This window comes from Lolium perenne, chromosome 2 (assembly GCF_019359855.2).
Source record: "Lolium perenne isolate Kyuss_39 chromosome 2, Kyuss_2.0, whole genome shotgun sequence".
Classification (NCBI taxonomy): Eukaryota; Viridiplantae; Streptophyta; class Magnoliopsida; order Poales; family Poaceae; genus Lolium; species Lolium perenne.
This window is the reverse complement of record NC_067245.2, coordinates 259859774-259873897: the sequence shown is the minus strand read 5'-3', so window position 1 is coordinate 259873897 and position 14124 is coordinate 259859774. Positions and strand designations below refer to the sequence as shown.

Genomic DNA, 14124 nt, shown 5'->3' with positions numbered 1-14124 from the left:
GTCAGTGCTTTTGAGAACCTCAACCCCGTTCACCAGGGAGGGCATGTCAGAACTCGAGACTGCTATGGGTTGAAGTAGATCGATTCTCTCGCCTCTACCTCAGTTTCCTTAGATTGATGTAATCCATGCGAAGTTTCGGAACAACAGAAGCAACACAAGTGTTTGGAGGGTATAGTTGGATTGTATTGAAAAGTTGGATTTTGTGTATAATTATGAGTTGGCTCCTCGTGCAAGAAAGGATTACAAATTTTGCATGTTTATAATGTCTGAATGTGAATCTAACTCCTATTTAAACTAGGCGTGTGTTCCTTAGTCTTCGTGTTGGAGTTAGAGTTTATAGGACTTTGGGCAAGAGTCGGTCTATCGTGAGTCGGCTTTCTTCCGACTTCTATCATGAGTCGGCCACTTGTATCTTCGTGATTTTGCAGTGATCTTCGACACCCGGGTGCTTCCTGTGTCACACAATGCTCTTATTCTTGCATCCAACAGAGTCAAGAATTTCATACTTGAGTACGCTATCAACCAAAGCTGACTGCGAAGTGCTCACAGACGGGAGGTCCATGCCTACCAGCCCTGGTTCGAGTCCATTGGCCCTTGCATCGTTGACGAGCTATTGTGCTCGGAGGTTGGGCGGCGGTAGGGGCTGCGCGAGGGGAGAACGACATGTGCTTAGGGGTAGGGTAACGTGAGGCGGTGGCAGTCCACACGTGGTAGGGCGTCGGGAGGAAATGGTCCCCCACTGGCGACCGACATAGATAAGGGAGCGATTTGCAGTTGATGTGCCCACTGCTGGTGGCCACATGTTTATAATTTCTGTTCATAATAATCAACACAACTATTATTTTTTCTACTGTAAAAAAGAAACTGCATTTACTTCATATAATTTAGCAAAATTAATAGCATATCTTCATATGATTTAGCGCAATACCAACTTTCTAAAAAGAGCCTTATTAGAGTAAATAAAAAACAAGAATAACACTAAAACGTGCTACTGTATATATGCAATTAATGGATTCCATTTTTTTTCTGGAAGGTCTGTTGTTGACCATAGCATCACCACTCACCAGTCACCGTTGGATACCCTGCCGAAGCCGAATTTTCACATCTGCAGCGTCCATTCGACCCTCTCTGTGCCGTCTCTTCGCACTCAATCAGTTCTGAGAGTATTCACGCAAAGCCTCGAAACTATTTCCGCTTTCGCTCCTTCCTCAGTTCCTCTGTAGACGAGCTGTCTCTTCCCATTCGCCTCCCAGCCCAGACGCAAAAACCCCAACCATGCCCAAGCCGCGCCCTGGCACCGCCTTCCCCACCGCCGCCGCCATCGCCGCCCAGGGGCTCAGGGTCGATCAGGTCGACCCCGACCTCCTCAAGTTCCTCCAGCACGTCCGCCACGACGGCAATGTGTACGCCTTCGAGCTCCCTGCCCGCGGCGGCTCCCCTCCCGTCACCGCCAAGAACGACCCGGAGACGCCCGCCGCCAATGGCGCGGCCCGAAGCTCCCTCGCCCCCTCCTCGGCCCGGTCAGGAAGGGGCCGCCGGGCGGAGCAGGAGATCCCGCCCGCGGACGGCCCCCCGTGGTACGAGACCGCGGACATGGACGAGGACTACCGCAAGTTCTTGAGGCAAACGCGCACAGTTGACGGCCGGCTGGTGCTCCAGGCAGAAGAAGGCAAGGTCGTCCGCTATGGGCTGGACGCCGTGCCGGTTCGGCTCAGCGACATAGCTGATTGGGCGGAGAAGAGCGGTTGGTGGAAGGAAGCGCCCGCCGTTGCTGCTTCTGGGGAGGATGGCGACGGCGTCGAGGTTGAGGAGGAGGACAAGGTGGCGCCGATGATGGTGTCTCCTGTGCGCGATTCCCCTCCGCGTTGGCAAAAAAAGGTAAAGATCGTTTCCGTTTCCCCTCTACAGTTAAATGCTGCCGCGCGCGTCTCTGAAGCAGAGCAGGGATGTGTTGTATCTGGGCAGAAGGTGGAACAGGGTCAGAAGGAGAAGGGTGGCTCTGAGAAGATCAATTTGGTGAACAGAGAAGATAACATGCTGAGCGTTGTGCCCGTGGAAAAGCTGAATACCGTGTACACAGTGACAAACTTAAGTAATGGGCATGAGGCTGATCCTCACATGGCTGCGGTGAGAATCTCCTATACCTGTTACTTTTCCACCGGTCTGCACTCCTTGGTTAACAGATTATAAGGAACAAACATACGTTTTCAGCAGCGAGCAATGCATTTTCTGTGGTTAATACTTGTGGCTGCCTTACATATGCTTCATAAGTCTATCATTTTGCTAGCATGTCTTGTACCGATGTGCCTGCTGGATGTAGATGATTCCTGCAACATGTCTGAAAACTGCAATAATGCTAATTTCGAGTCGCATTAGTATTGAATAATTGAATTTTGGTGCGCACTTGTTAAAGAGGCTGGAGCATTCATTGTATTTTGGCATCCCAATTTGAGCCAATATGATCGACCTTGTCCCTCACCCTTACCTTTTGTTTTATCAGTTGTTGATTTAATTTTAGTTGCTAATTATTCACAAGGAAATGTATGCTGGCCGCTTTGGCCCAGCTTATTTGCTGATTGAAATGCTGTGACATTGAGAAAATCGAGGTAATATAATGCCTTGAGAGGGGGTTATGTGTACTGGAATAGCATATATTTGTATATAGGATTTTGATAGTCAAAGGGGTAGGGGATAGGTCATTTTACCCAATATATGGTACTTCCAGATTTACTTTACAAACTATTTCATGAACAATTCTTATTCATATTTAGAACATCTTTTACTCCAACTTAGAGTAAAGTAATATTTAGGAGCATGTAATCTGTACCTCAGCAATTAGTTTGGTAGTTACTGACACCAATTTCTAAAAAAATATAAACACCTATGTAGTTCAATAAGTAGTTTAGTTAGGGTTATAACTGTAGTCAAGATGAGAGATGCATTCTAAAATGAAACTAAAAGCTTTTTTTGGCCAAATATAACTCAACTCTACTTGTTTTTTCTCTTGCATAATATGTACACATTACAGCCCTTTCTTAATATTTTTTGAAAGGATTTTTTATCACACCAATGATGTGTTCATTGTTTTGGCTTTCTGCCTTTGGGGTAATCACGGCCGGTTAAGGTGCCTCAAATAAATAGCGTGCACGCACATCTGTGCTAATTTGGATGGAGCAAAATAGCATGCAACCAAGCCCAAGGAAACCTGCATGCTCACTTTCATCACCTTTTTCTGTGCACTGATCCAATATGGGATCTAGCCTAGTAAACATATTGAATCCATGGTGGTTTTCTTCTGTCAGCACTCTTTGCCTAGAACAATACGTTAAGTTAAATTTGTGAGAAAATAAAAAAGTAGAGTTCTATAATCCTATTTATTATGGAATTCTGAAACATGTTATGTGTCTATTTCTGGTCAATCTGCATTTTTTTAACATTGTTCTGTGCTTTCCTTTTTCTTCCCTGAACATGTTATGGAATTCTGAAACATGTTATACCTTGCAACGGAAGTTATTGGCGCGCAGCGGCGCGCAGAGATGATGCAGTTCCCGCAGAGGCGCAGCGAAGCGTCTCGTCGCGCCTAGCTCTGCATGCCGGCGTTAATGAGCGCCACCGCTCCCCCGCCTCACTCCGGCCTATAAAAAGGGGCGCTCTCTCATCGTCCCTCACACACAAACCCTAGCGCCTCTCTCCCCAATCCTTGCCGCCACCATCTCAAGAGTCGACGCCATGGCTGGTAGAGGCCTAGGCCGAGGTCGCAGCTGTGGTCGTGGCCGCGGTAGAGCTGCACACTCGCCGTCGCCTGCGACGCCGTTGTCTTCATCGTCAGACCTGCAGGAGGAGAAGGAGCAAGTGTTGTTCGAGTTTGTTGTCGTCCTCAAGGGCGACCCACTCGGCATCCAGAGGCTGCCGGACAAGTTCGCCGACTTCGTCCGGCAACGAGCCGGCCGTGCTGCATTTGCAGGAGGCTGGCTGCGACTGTTGCCGATGGCCGGTGGACGTGCTCTTTGATGGGCGCGGCAAGATGTACCTCCACACCGGCTGGGAGAAGTTCGCGCGCTACCACGACCTCGAAGCCGGCTGCGTGCTCGCATTCTCCTACCTTGGCGACGCCGATATGGGCGTCAAGGTGTTCGACGAGACGCGCTGCCGCCGGCACTACCTCGGCAACACCGATGAGGAGGACGATTGAGTGTTGTTTCTTCGCAGCGAAAATAGACACGGAGATTTCTGGATGTTCTTCCTCGAAAGGACCAACAGGGTTATCATCACCAGCTGAATTTTCCAGTTTGGGTGACTGGGAGTGCCTGGGAGTGTTCTTTCTTGGCAGCGAACACACGAAATCTGCGATGCCAACAGTAGTTAGGTTTCATCATTTTGCAATGTTTTAATTTGTGTCAACCATGGTTCAAACTATGTATTAGTTTGTGGAAACCATGTTCCAAACTATGTTTTAGTTTGTATAAACCATGTTCTGAATTATGTATTAGTTTGTGGAATGTTTCTTCTCTCTATTAAAATAAAAAAAGAGCATTTTAATGTTTAAAAAAGTTTGGGGGTGGCGTTTGGGGGACGTGGCTGGGGAGCGACGTCCCCCAAACGCGGCACGAAGAAAACACGTCCCCCAAATGCTCGATCCGGCGCCGTTTGGGGGACGCGGCTGGAGATGCTCTTAGGCTACCTAGTTTGATAGAAACATACCCTAAGTCCATAACGTAGTGCACCATAGCAAAACAATGGCCGACCCAGAAACATGTCAAAAGCCTGGGAAAACACTAAATCGATGTGCTTAAGATGCCCATTTTTTCTGGACAATTCGCCATAGAAAATCCTATGACATTAGGAAATCGTGCCTCCGACAAGCCTGGCGGCTGCCTAGGCAGGAATGACGGTAGAACCGCCCCTAAGTAGAAGGAACATATTAATTTGAAGCACATGAAACAATTAATTGTATAATCCACCTTTTATTCTGATCTAATATGTTTTTCATTAAAATCCACCAAAAAGTTGACTTTCGTAAGACATCGCTCTAGGGTAAAAGATAATTGGTCCACCCTAGAGGCGTAAAACATGGCTCCTTAAACATATTTTAGGTATTCATTTGTGTGCCACGGAAATACGCTTATATGTGTAATGCCTACTAAAAGTAGTCCTATGAGTGCACCATGTGACTTGAAAGCTTGCAGCCAGTATGGTGGGGGCTCGACTTTAACACATTGGCACCCACCCAAGTTGTTAGTCCTTGGAACTGCTTGGGTGCACATTACTTAATTATTGAGTGCTAGAGCTCTGAGCCTCTGACCCAATTATGAATATATAAAATTGAAATGTTACTCTTAGATATGCCTCTTGGAAGATTAGTTTTCAATCCATTCCCTATTGCCCGCCAATCCACCATAGCGTTGCTGCCATTCTCCATGAAGAGTTCAAGGCCACGTCACCAATCATTCGGGTGTGATAATATGAGGATAGTTTCTGTTAGATTCGAGAAAATTAGGATACATCATGACACAAATTCAGTTGAACGATGCATGTATTTATGAGCCGATATGCATATAAAAACAGTAGAGTTATCCGTTGAATACATAAATCTGGACAAATACCACTACCAGATACCTGCAACATTTCTCTCGCGTGGATTTAGGAGCGGCAAAAAGGAAAGACATTTTACAATGGTAAAGACGTGAGCAAACATTAAGATCAAGATCGACCAAATAAATCAAAAATTCTCTGTACTTACCATTTTGTGCATATCTGGTTCGCTCACTTAGTTGTTTCCATAGACCATGATTTGTATGTATAGTTTGAATAAGTCACCAAACATGTTGTCGTCCAAAGAGTCTGTCCACATAAATCACATTCTTTTGCATTATGTTTCTTATTGCGCGTACTCTTGCGAGAAGAATAAATCCTAACCACTATAATTGGGTTGAATCTTCCTTTATTCATTTCTCAGAAGTATGTAGGATTTGATTAAAATATTTAGGTTTAAAATTATCATTCAGATATTTTTCTATATATATTTAATTACTATTGTAAATGAGAATATTTTAAATCCAATTCCCTCTCAATCCCACCAGCTGTTTTATACATAATGATCAAAGAACTATTCTATGTACTCATGAATCGTCATTCATTACAAATTTGTTTCACAGGGATTTTATGGTGTTGTATGGCCTACACATATCATGGAGAGGCCAGAATCATCCTTCAAGAAAAAGTTGCTGAGTGTTCTCAGAAAACTATGTTGCCCGGAAGAATACAAGAACCTGCTTGCTGCTGCTAGTAATCGCCTTCCGGCAACAAAGAGAAGGCAGACGCGCAGAGGTGTGAAGTACTACAACTCTCCACATGAAACGAATCAATCATATTTTGATTCTCACCCAGGTATGATTGTTTTACTTGTGCACATGTACTTTGTCCTTTGATCAATTGGTCTTTTGTAATGTTATAACTTCTTATTTGCTTTTAGAATATCTTTCTGTTAATTATTGCAATCATCTGGCTACATAATTTTGATGCATAACATGTATGGGATCAGAATCTTTTTTCCATGCTTAATGAACAGTTTGCCTGGTGATTTACCAAACACTTTGCAGTTTTCTTTGCTCATAATTGTCATTTTCCTTCTGAAACTTTCTTGTTAGATTAGTATATGTCAAAAGTAGCTTATTGACGGATTCGTTAAATTTCTTTGGTGTAGTGGTGGATATACACTTTCTATAGATACACTATAATCTGCTGTAGGTTAAATCTCTCTGGTGAGTCGGCATATAAGGCACAATTCTTCGGGTCCATGGCTACTAGCATGAATAGGTTGGTTTGGTAGGCTTGGGCATCACCGAAGATCAAGTTTTTTGCGTGGTTGGCTATCCGCATTAGGCTTTAGACGGCCGATCGCCTTGAGAAAAGAGGTTGGAACAATTGTGGTCTTTGCCCGCTTTGCAAACAAACTCGAGAGATGGCAGCGCACCTTTTCTCCCATTGCCGGTTCACCAAGAGGCTTTGGGGTTTGGCCAAAGATTGGCTCGGGCTTCCCTCCATCCGAACGCAAGAGTGGACATCTGACCTCACCATCAAGTCATGATGGACTTCGGTGACTTCCTCAAGCCGAAAAACTATGGCCTCCATCACCATGCTCATAAGTTGGACGGTTTGGAACGAGCGAAACGCGAGTCTTCAATAACAAATCGGTTCCGCCACCAATTCTTTTGGCGTCACTTAAAACCGAGATTAGGCTTTGGGTGGCCGCGGGGGCAAAGCACTTGGGTCATGTAATTTTGGGATAGTAATCCCTTTTGTTGCTCTTTGGACCTTGGACCTTGGACCTTGAAACTTGTCATGTCATGACGCTCCTTCTTATTTAATGAATGGAGGCAAATCTTTTGCCTCCACGTTTCAAAAAAAAAAAACCTGTTGTAAACTTAGGAGAACTTCAACAGAAAAATCATTGCGTCCCTTGCAAGCTTAGCAGGACTTCAGAAGATACATCGGGGAGTGGGGCAGCTCGTGGCGCGTCAAATGATCAGAGGTCAAACCACGGTTCTGGCAGGCCAGCCACGCGTGGATGTGAACCTTGTTTGGTGCCCAAGTGCGCCAGGTGCGCCGCCACAGTGGGGCAGCAGGGACATCTCAGGACTGTGCCAGGTAGCAAGATTTGGATAAGTAGTTGCCATTTTCATAAAAAAAATGTGGGGTACATATTCATAATTATGTTGTATAAATTGTCCTGTAATGATTTTATCTTTTTCGAGAAAACACAATAGCGTGCATCTTGATGCATTAATAGAATTGAAGTGTTTATACAAGCCTTAAGAGAGTCCACAGCCTAGCAGTGCAAGGCAACACAGTTAGATTATGTTGGCGTTACCATCATCTGAAGCCCAGCTGCCCAGGCAGCCCCTCAGACTTGATAGTTGAGACAGGGTGCTTAATTTCTGGCCTCTCTCCCTGTACGGCGCACACATTCAGGTGGAGCTCGATTAGCAAGAAGACCCATTTCTGTTGCTGAAGGTGTCCATGTGACCGTCTTCTAAGGGCGGCCCACTAAATCTTTGCTGGCCATTGAGGTTGTCGGTACCAACCAGTATCCTGTAATGTTAGATTTGAGTGTCCTCTATATACGTCTATGCCTTGGGTATGCAAGGAATGCGATGACTTTTATACAATATTACAAAGGCCTGAAATATTATGTTGTGGAGTACTGATAATGAATGGGCTGTGTTGACTTAACAATTGAGCAGCTTAGCTTTCAGCACATGTCCAAAGGTTAGTGCCATGATGGGAGTGCCAAAATAAATGCCCAGTGGATTGTTTGCTATAATAGATGACTTTGTTTTGCTTTAGAAATTATCTTTCCCGTATAGAATAGAAAGTACTACCTCCGTTTTAAGGAATAAGGCGCACGCGTATTTCAAGACGAACTTTGACCATAAAAATTGAGCAATAAAATTTTAATTTTATTATATGTAATTAGCACCATTGGATTCGTACAGAAAAGCATTTTCTAATGATGCTAATTTCATACAAACAATCTTTATATATTTAAAGTAATTTTTGGACAAACAAAAAGAACGTAAAAAGAGGACGCCTTATTCCTTGAAATGGAGGTAGTAGTAGCAGTGTCTGATTAAGAACAAGTTGTAGCACTAATTAAAAGTTTTTTTTTAATATTTACTCCAGATTTTGCGAAACAAGTAGCAAGCACCAGCTATACCAATCAGTTAGCTCTGTTGCGTGGATTTTTCTTCTGGTTGGAGGTAACCTCATACCATTTCTTTGTATTCTTTTTTGTTGATAACATTTTTTGCAAATTAATCGCAGTGTCCTGCCTCTAATAATAACGGTTCCATTTTTTTTGTTTAAGGACTCAATATATTTTTAGAGTTACTTGCGAAAACTGTTCCCAGTTAGAGCAAGATTTTTTTGTTATTGGAGGCAGCCCAGTGTTGATCTGTCAAAGGTCACACTGGATATGGTACCAATTGTAGCTAATAAGTTCATTTGCAGCACTACTTTATCGTATTTTCTTGTTGGCATGGAGTAACAAAGTACTAGTAGCTACAGCACAACAGCATGAGTTTTTGTTGTTGTTGTTGTTGCTAATTTCGAATATTTGCTGGTACAAACCTATAACGAGGTAACTGCCGTGATGAGGAGGGCCTTGACAGCACAGCATGGTGAATGGGGGAGGAGAGGAGGACTTAGGAAAAGGAGGAAATCATGGGCTGGAAGGAGGAACCTTGGGAAGACACTCTGTTTCTATCATTGCATCAAGACACAAAGATTTTGCGTTTTCTTGGAAGAAACAAAGCATGCCGCAGCTCCTTATATAGATGGACTTCCCTAAAAAATGACCAACTCCCTTACAATAGTATTTTTCCGTTATTTGGTTAGTTAGGGCCGACGATCTGTATGCCTAACACTTTACTCCCTTCGTTTGCAGAACGTTACGGATGATGACCAATTCAGGCCATGGAATGATGATTTCAGACAGTACTCAATTATTCCTCGTGAATGAGTTTACCCACAGAACAGCAGAAGAATGGTTCTTTCTGGATTAGAGAAACTGAGGTTCTCCACTGTCCAGTCTAGGTTTCATCTCAACTTGGGGCATCCTCATTCAGCTTTGAAGTGTTAATTTTCCCTTTTCGAATTGGTTTGGTCTGCAGAGTCTGTTATGCTGGTCCCTATCCTTATTGTGTCAGCAAACTCAGAGAACTGACGATACTAGTTATATATGGAAGGTTTATGGACGACAAGATGTTGTCAACAGTAAATGTACTGCACTATTGTTTGTGTATGTGCAACTGTAATCTTAATTTTGGAATGCTCTGGTTCAAGCTTCTTTCTTATGGAAGAGCAATTGTGTACAACTCCTCAGCTTTTGAACGGGAGTAACCATTCTCTACCGGTTTTACGTGTATACAACTATTTGACATCTGGGATCTGGCTGCTGTTGAATTTGACGCGGGGTTTGCCCATGCTGAAATTGAGCACTTTGGACCTCATGTTGTACTTGATGTCCCCGTCGTAGAGCATCTTGCGGATGTAGTGCTCGAGATCGGAGCCGATCAAGCGAAGCGTGTACTCTGACAGTGGAGCTCCCTGTGTAACAGCACGAATGAATTCAGGTCAGTCTTACACTCTTACTACTGTCTCAGTTTTACATCATCAAAGCATGTCCACTCCCATCATTTGTTGCTTACGATGCTACGTAATTCTGCTAGTAGTAGTGTAGTACATGAGAAGCTGGTTTCAAAAAAAAATAAAAAAAATCCCACATGTAGCAGAAGCAGAAAAGCATTGAAATTTTCAGTTGTCATGGCGGTTTGGCAGTTTTAGTTTTACCTCGTAGTGGTCGACAAGGTCCTGGAACTCGTTGTAGACCATCTGGCAGGTGTCGTCGGTCCAGACGAACTCCTCGTAGGGGTCGAGCATGAGCGTGAGCTTGTCCGTCTGCGTCTGGTCGAAGGCGTTGGTCTCCGGGTCGATGTAGGCGGCGTAGATGCGCACGTGCCGCGTCGTGCAGCTCAGCCACTGGCTGCCGTACTCCCGCCCCATGTTCTTGCTCTCCGCCCGCGGCTGCCGCGGCAGCGACTGCGCGTTCGCCTTCTTCGCCGGCGCCGCCTGCTCCTCCTCCTGCGACGGCGGCGGCACGTCGGCCGCTGCGGGTTCCTCCTCCTTCACTTGCGGCTCCTGCTGCTGGGCTCGCACCGGCAGGAACCTGACGCTGCGCGTGGGTTTCAGGCTCGGTGACCGGCTCTGGAGCGCGAACTTCGCCGCCGGGGAGAGGAACGACGAGGCCGCCGCTGTCGCCATGGTTGTGGTGTGGTCTGTGCTGGACTCCTCTGCCTTCCTGCTGCAGGAGCTCACTCTGTTTTTGCTTGGCTGGGTGGCGAGTGATCTTCTCGTTTTGGTGTCTGGCTGTGTTTGCAGCTGCAGTGCGCGCCGTGTCTGTCACTCTGTCAGCATGTGGCTATTATGGATAAGGGCTATTTCTCGGTTTTGTTCGCTATGGGTTAACAAGGCTAATTGCTTCTGCGTTGGGCTACGAGGGCGATTGTATGTTGGGCCTGCTGGGCTGACAAGTATATGGGTTGCGTAAATTTGCACAATTGCGTGCACGCAATTCTCAACAAAAACAAAAAAGCACAAGGCACGCGTTTCCGTGTCACACGGTTAACCGTCCTAGGAAAAAATGTCACATGGGATAACACCAAAGACCCTACGTTACGTGACAGAACTGTAATGTGCCTTCTAAACTACACATGTGAGCAGTGAGCTCAGGACGAGTGATGCTGTAACTTCACATGTGCGTGTGCGTCCATGCAGAAAAAGAAGAAGCAACGCCAGATTTTCTTTAGCACGGCCAAAGCAGGTGCTACATTTTAGCTAGTTGCGTCATACCTGTTCGCTACACCTTTTAAGTCGTAATTATGGATTGTACATCTTTGCAGCATAACCGTCTCACATACAATATTTTATTTATAAGTTTGCAACGTCATTGAAATATTTTCCCTTGTAGTATATCAAAAGCATCGGCTCGTGCTAGACTGCTGGTGTATGTAGTCGTCATATGGCGGTCCGAGTACCTATTTATAATCTCAATTACTTTTTGGACTATTTATACTACTGTTGATGATTATTAATTTATCGATGAAATTTTCGCAAAAAAAAGTATTTCTTGATAAAAAAATCATCACATCTATGCAACATTGAGCAAACGTTTGTGGCGAACACAAGAACATTAGCAACATGAATACAACATTTGCGTCAGAGTCATCAGAGCATATCACCCTTAGGCTTGCCGAAAAACACGCACAAGTTTGTAACATACAAAATAGCGTATACAGCATCGCATAAGCGTAAATCACTCAACTTCATTTTCTAGCACCGTCTTCACTGGATCAAGCTCACCGGCGAAGAATCCAGCTCATCAGAGTCCCATTAGGGCCGGATCCGGCTGCCCCTCTCTCATTTCTCTCAGTTTGGTGTCTCGCGGAGCTTGGTGGCGTTAAACCAAGCTCCATCACCCACACATGGCATGATCGTTGCATCCACTGCACCAATCTCGGCCTCTAGGGCATGTTGATGGTCTCCCCCAATGGAGGTGGAAGAGGAGGGGGCGAGGAGAGACGTGTAGATGGGGTGAGGTGAGCAACTATTTTCTCCACGTAATCAGTCGATGTTGAATATAATCATTTTATTACTTTATTTTTTTGGCTCAGCCTTAAATCCAGATTGACTACACTCAAATCTACCATGTATGTCTGTCTCAGCGACAACTCAAGTACTCCTCAGCAAGAATTAGCAAAGTCATGACAGGTGAAATAGCACGTATTACATTATATATGTATCGAACATTTGCATCATACAAATAGAATAAATTAACCTAATCAGCTTTCGAATTTGTGAACAAATCTGTTGTCACGCACATAAGAGAAATTTTCTTCTCCAGCAATGCACGACCCAGCCGCCATCATCTGCACTGGCTGGCTGGCTGCTTGGCGAGGCAAGACGAGGCTGCGGCAGCAAGGGGTACCACGGGGAGATTCTCGCAGTTGCAGATCTCGATCATGTTTCCGTCCGGGTCGTGGAAGAAGAGCTGCTCCACAGCCGTCTCGCCGTCCAACACTCTCGTCGTGACCAGCTCCAGGTTCATGTCGCGAAGCCTCGCCTTCATCAGCGCCATGTCGGAGCACTGCCATTTCCAAATAACTTGAGACCAGTTAGAACTTAGAACTTAGAAACTGAACACGTCGGGTACATGACAACGCAACCTGCATCTGCACTCTCTCTACCTGGAATGATATGTGGTTGCCCTTGGGGTTGATCATCGCCGGCGGACTAACTGGCGGCGCGTCGCAGTCGGAGGTCCGTTGCAGCAAATGTATGCCCATGTCGTATTTATGCATCCTGCGATCGATGAGTAAAATTCCACATTAGCAGATGCATACTGCGGATCATGCCATCATTTTACACGACCCGGCAAGAACCAGATGCATGCGTGCTTTGCTTACCATGCTCCCTTGAAGTCCAGGGACGCCGGCCGTCGGACCAGCTCGAAGCCGAGCACTCGCCGGTAGAAGTCGACGGACGCTTCGAGGGACGCGCACGAGAAGGAGACGTGGTTCAGGCGGACGAGCGGCAGGGCGGGTTCAAGTTCAAGCACAGGCAGCTGATCCTTATCACGGAGGCCCATGTATGCAAATGTGTCTGGATTGCAATAGTAAACAGATTCGGTGAATGAGTCGATCGCTGTTCTGGTCAAGACATATATATAGACGCACAGTTGACATGAGACGTTCCTTAACGCAAACTCGGGATCAGGAACTTCTCATGGAGACTTTTGGGGAGACTTGACCTACACGACGGATCCATCTCAATCTCCTTACTCGGTATCGACCTGTTGCTGCGCTGGGTGTCTTAGGCAGGGATCCACGACATTGACAAGATCAATACTCAGCTTCTCGACACTGTTGGTGGTTTACAGGCGAACAACTATAGTGCTTGTGATATGTATTCTTCTAGGAACAGCGATTTCTTAGAGCTTAGACGCGTTTATATTTTGCGATTATTTTACCAGGGACCAAAGCCAAGAGCTCCGCTTAGACTTCATTCTCTATTCCCCAAAAAGAACTGTCTCGGGTCAATCAATATCGATGCTTCGGATCACAGACATGACAAAAAAAAATCGATTGCATATGCTTTTTGTTGTATTTTACAGGAGATCATATCAGGTACATGGCGAATCTCAGGGTCAACTCGGTAAAGTGGCTAAATAACTAACACAAAATTAAGGGTGAATGCAAGCGCATCACCTCATTCTATAACATATACATTCTGCGTTTGTTACTGACTGTATGTTTTCACTTTAAGATCTGAGTAAGGCTAGCCATACTGGATAGTATCATATATAGTAGTATATGCACATGATAATCGTGTAAGATACTATCTCCAGATCGGTTTAACAGACATGCACGCAGTATAAGATAAACTTTAACCGTTAATTTGGTCAATATAATATGAACTATATGTCCACAAAAGCTATACCATAAGATTCATATTTAAAAAATATTTTTATAACATATAATTCATATTTTATTGACCACAATAATGGCC

General features: G+C 45.1%; 3 protein-coding genes across 5 annotated transcripts; 1 reads left to right on the top strand and 2 right to left on the bottom strand.

Annotated features, from left to right (window-relative positions):
* The first annotated feature begins 1193 nt into the window (after positions 1-1193).
* Positions 1194-9875, top strand: LOC127335761 (uncharacterized). Of its 3 annotated transcripts, XM_051362490.2 has the most exons (5): positions 1197-1878; positions 1945-2127; positions 6156-6387; positions 8683-8759; positions 9446-9875. In XM_051362490.2, the coding sequence occupies exons 1-5, from the start codon at positions 1276-1278 to the stop codon at positions 9518-9520; spliced, it is 1170 nt and encodes a 389-aa protein (XP_051218450.1). In that variant the 5' UTR covers positions 1197-1275; the 3' UTR covers positions 9521-9875. The 3 variants fall into 3 exon arrangements, with proteins under 3 accessions (XP_071682745.1, XP_071682746.1, XP_051218450.1); XM_071826644.1 differs by lacking the exons at positions 8683-8759; positions 9446-9875 and adding an exon at positions 7475-8656 and having other exon boundaries at positions 1194-1878; XM_071826645.1 differs by lacking the exons at positions 8683-8759; positions 9446-9875 and adding an exon at positions 7475-8655 and having other exon boundaries at positions 1194-1878; positions 1966-2127.
* Positions 9713-10934, bottom strand: LOC127335763 (NAD(P)H-quinone oxidoreductase subunit M, chloroplastic). The gene is made up of 2 exons (XM_051362493.2): positions 10351-10934; positions 9713-10107 (listed from the first exon to the last, which is right to left on the bottom strand). Exons 1-2 carry the CDS (start codon positions 10819-10821, stop codon positions 9931-9933), a joined length of 648 nt encoding a protein of 215 aa, XP_051218453.1. The 5' UTR covers positions 10822-10934; the 3' UTR covers positions 9713-9930.
* A 1387-nt stretch (positions 10935-12321) lies between these two features.
* On the bottom strand, positions 12322-13236 carry LOC127330600 (glyoxylase I 4). Its single transcript, XM_051356755.2, has 3 exons — positions 13023-13236; positions 12804-12918; positions 12322-12703 (listed from the first exon to the last, which is right to left on the bottom strand). Exons 1-3 carry the CDS (start codon positions 13202-13204, stop codon positions 12482-12484), a joined length of 519 nt encoding a protein of 172 aa, XP_051212715.1. The 5' UTR covers positions 13205-13236; the 3' UTR covers positions 12322-12481.
* Between the last annotated feature and the right edge of the window lie 888 nt (positions 13237-14124).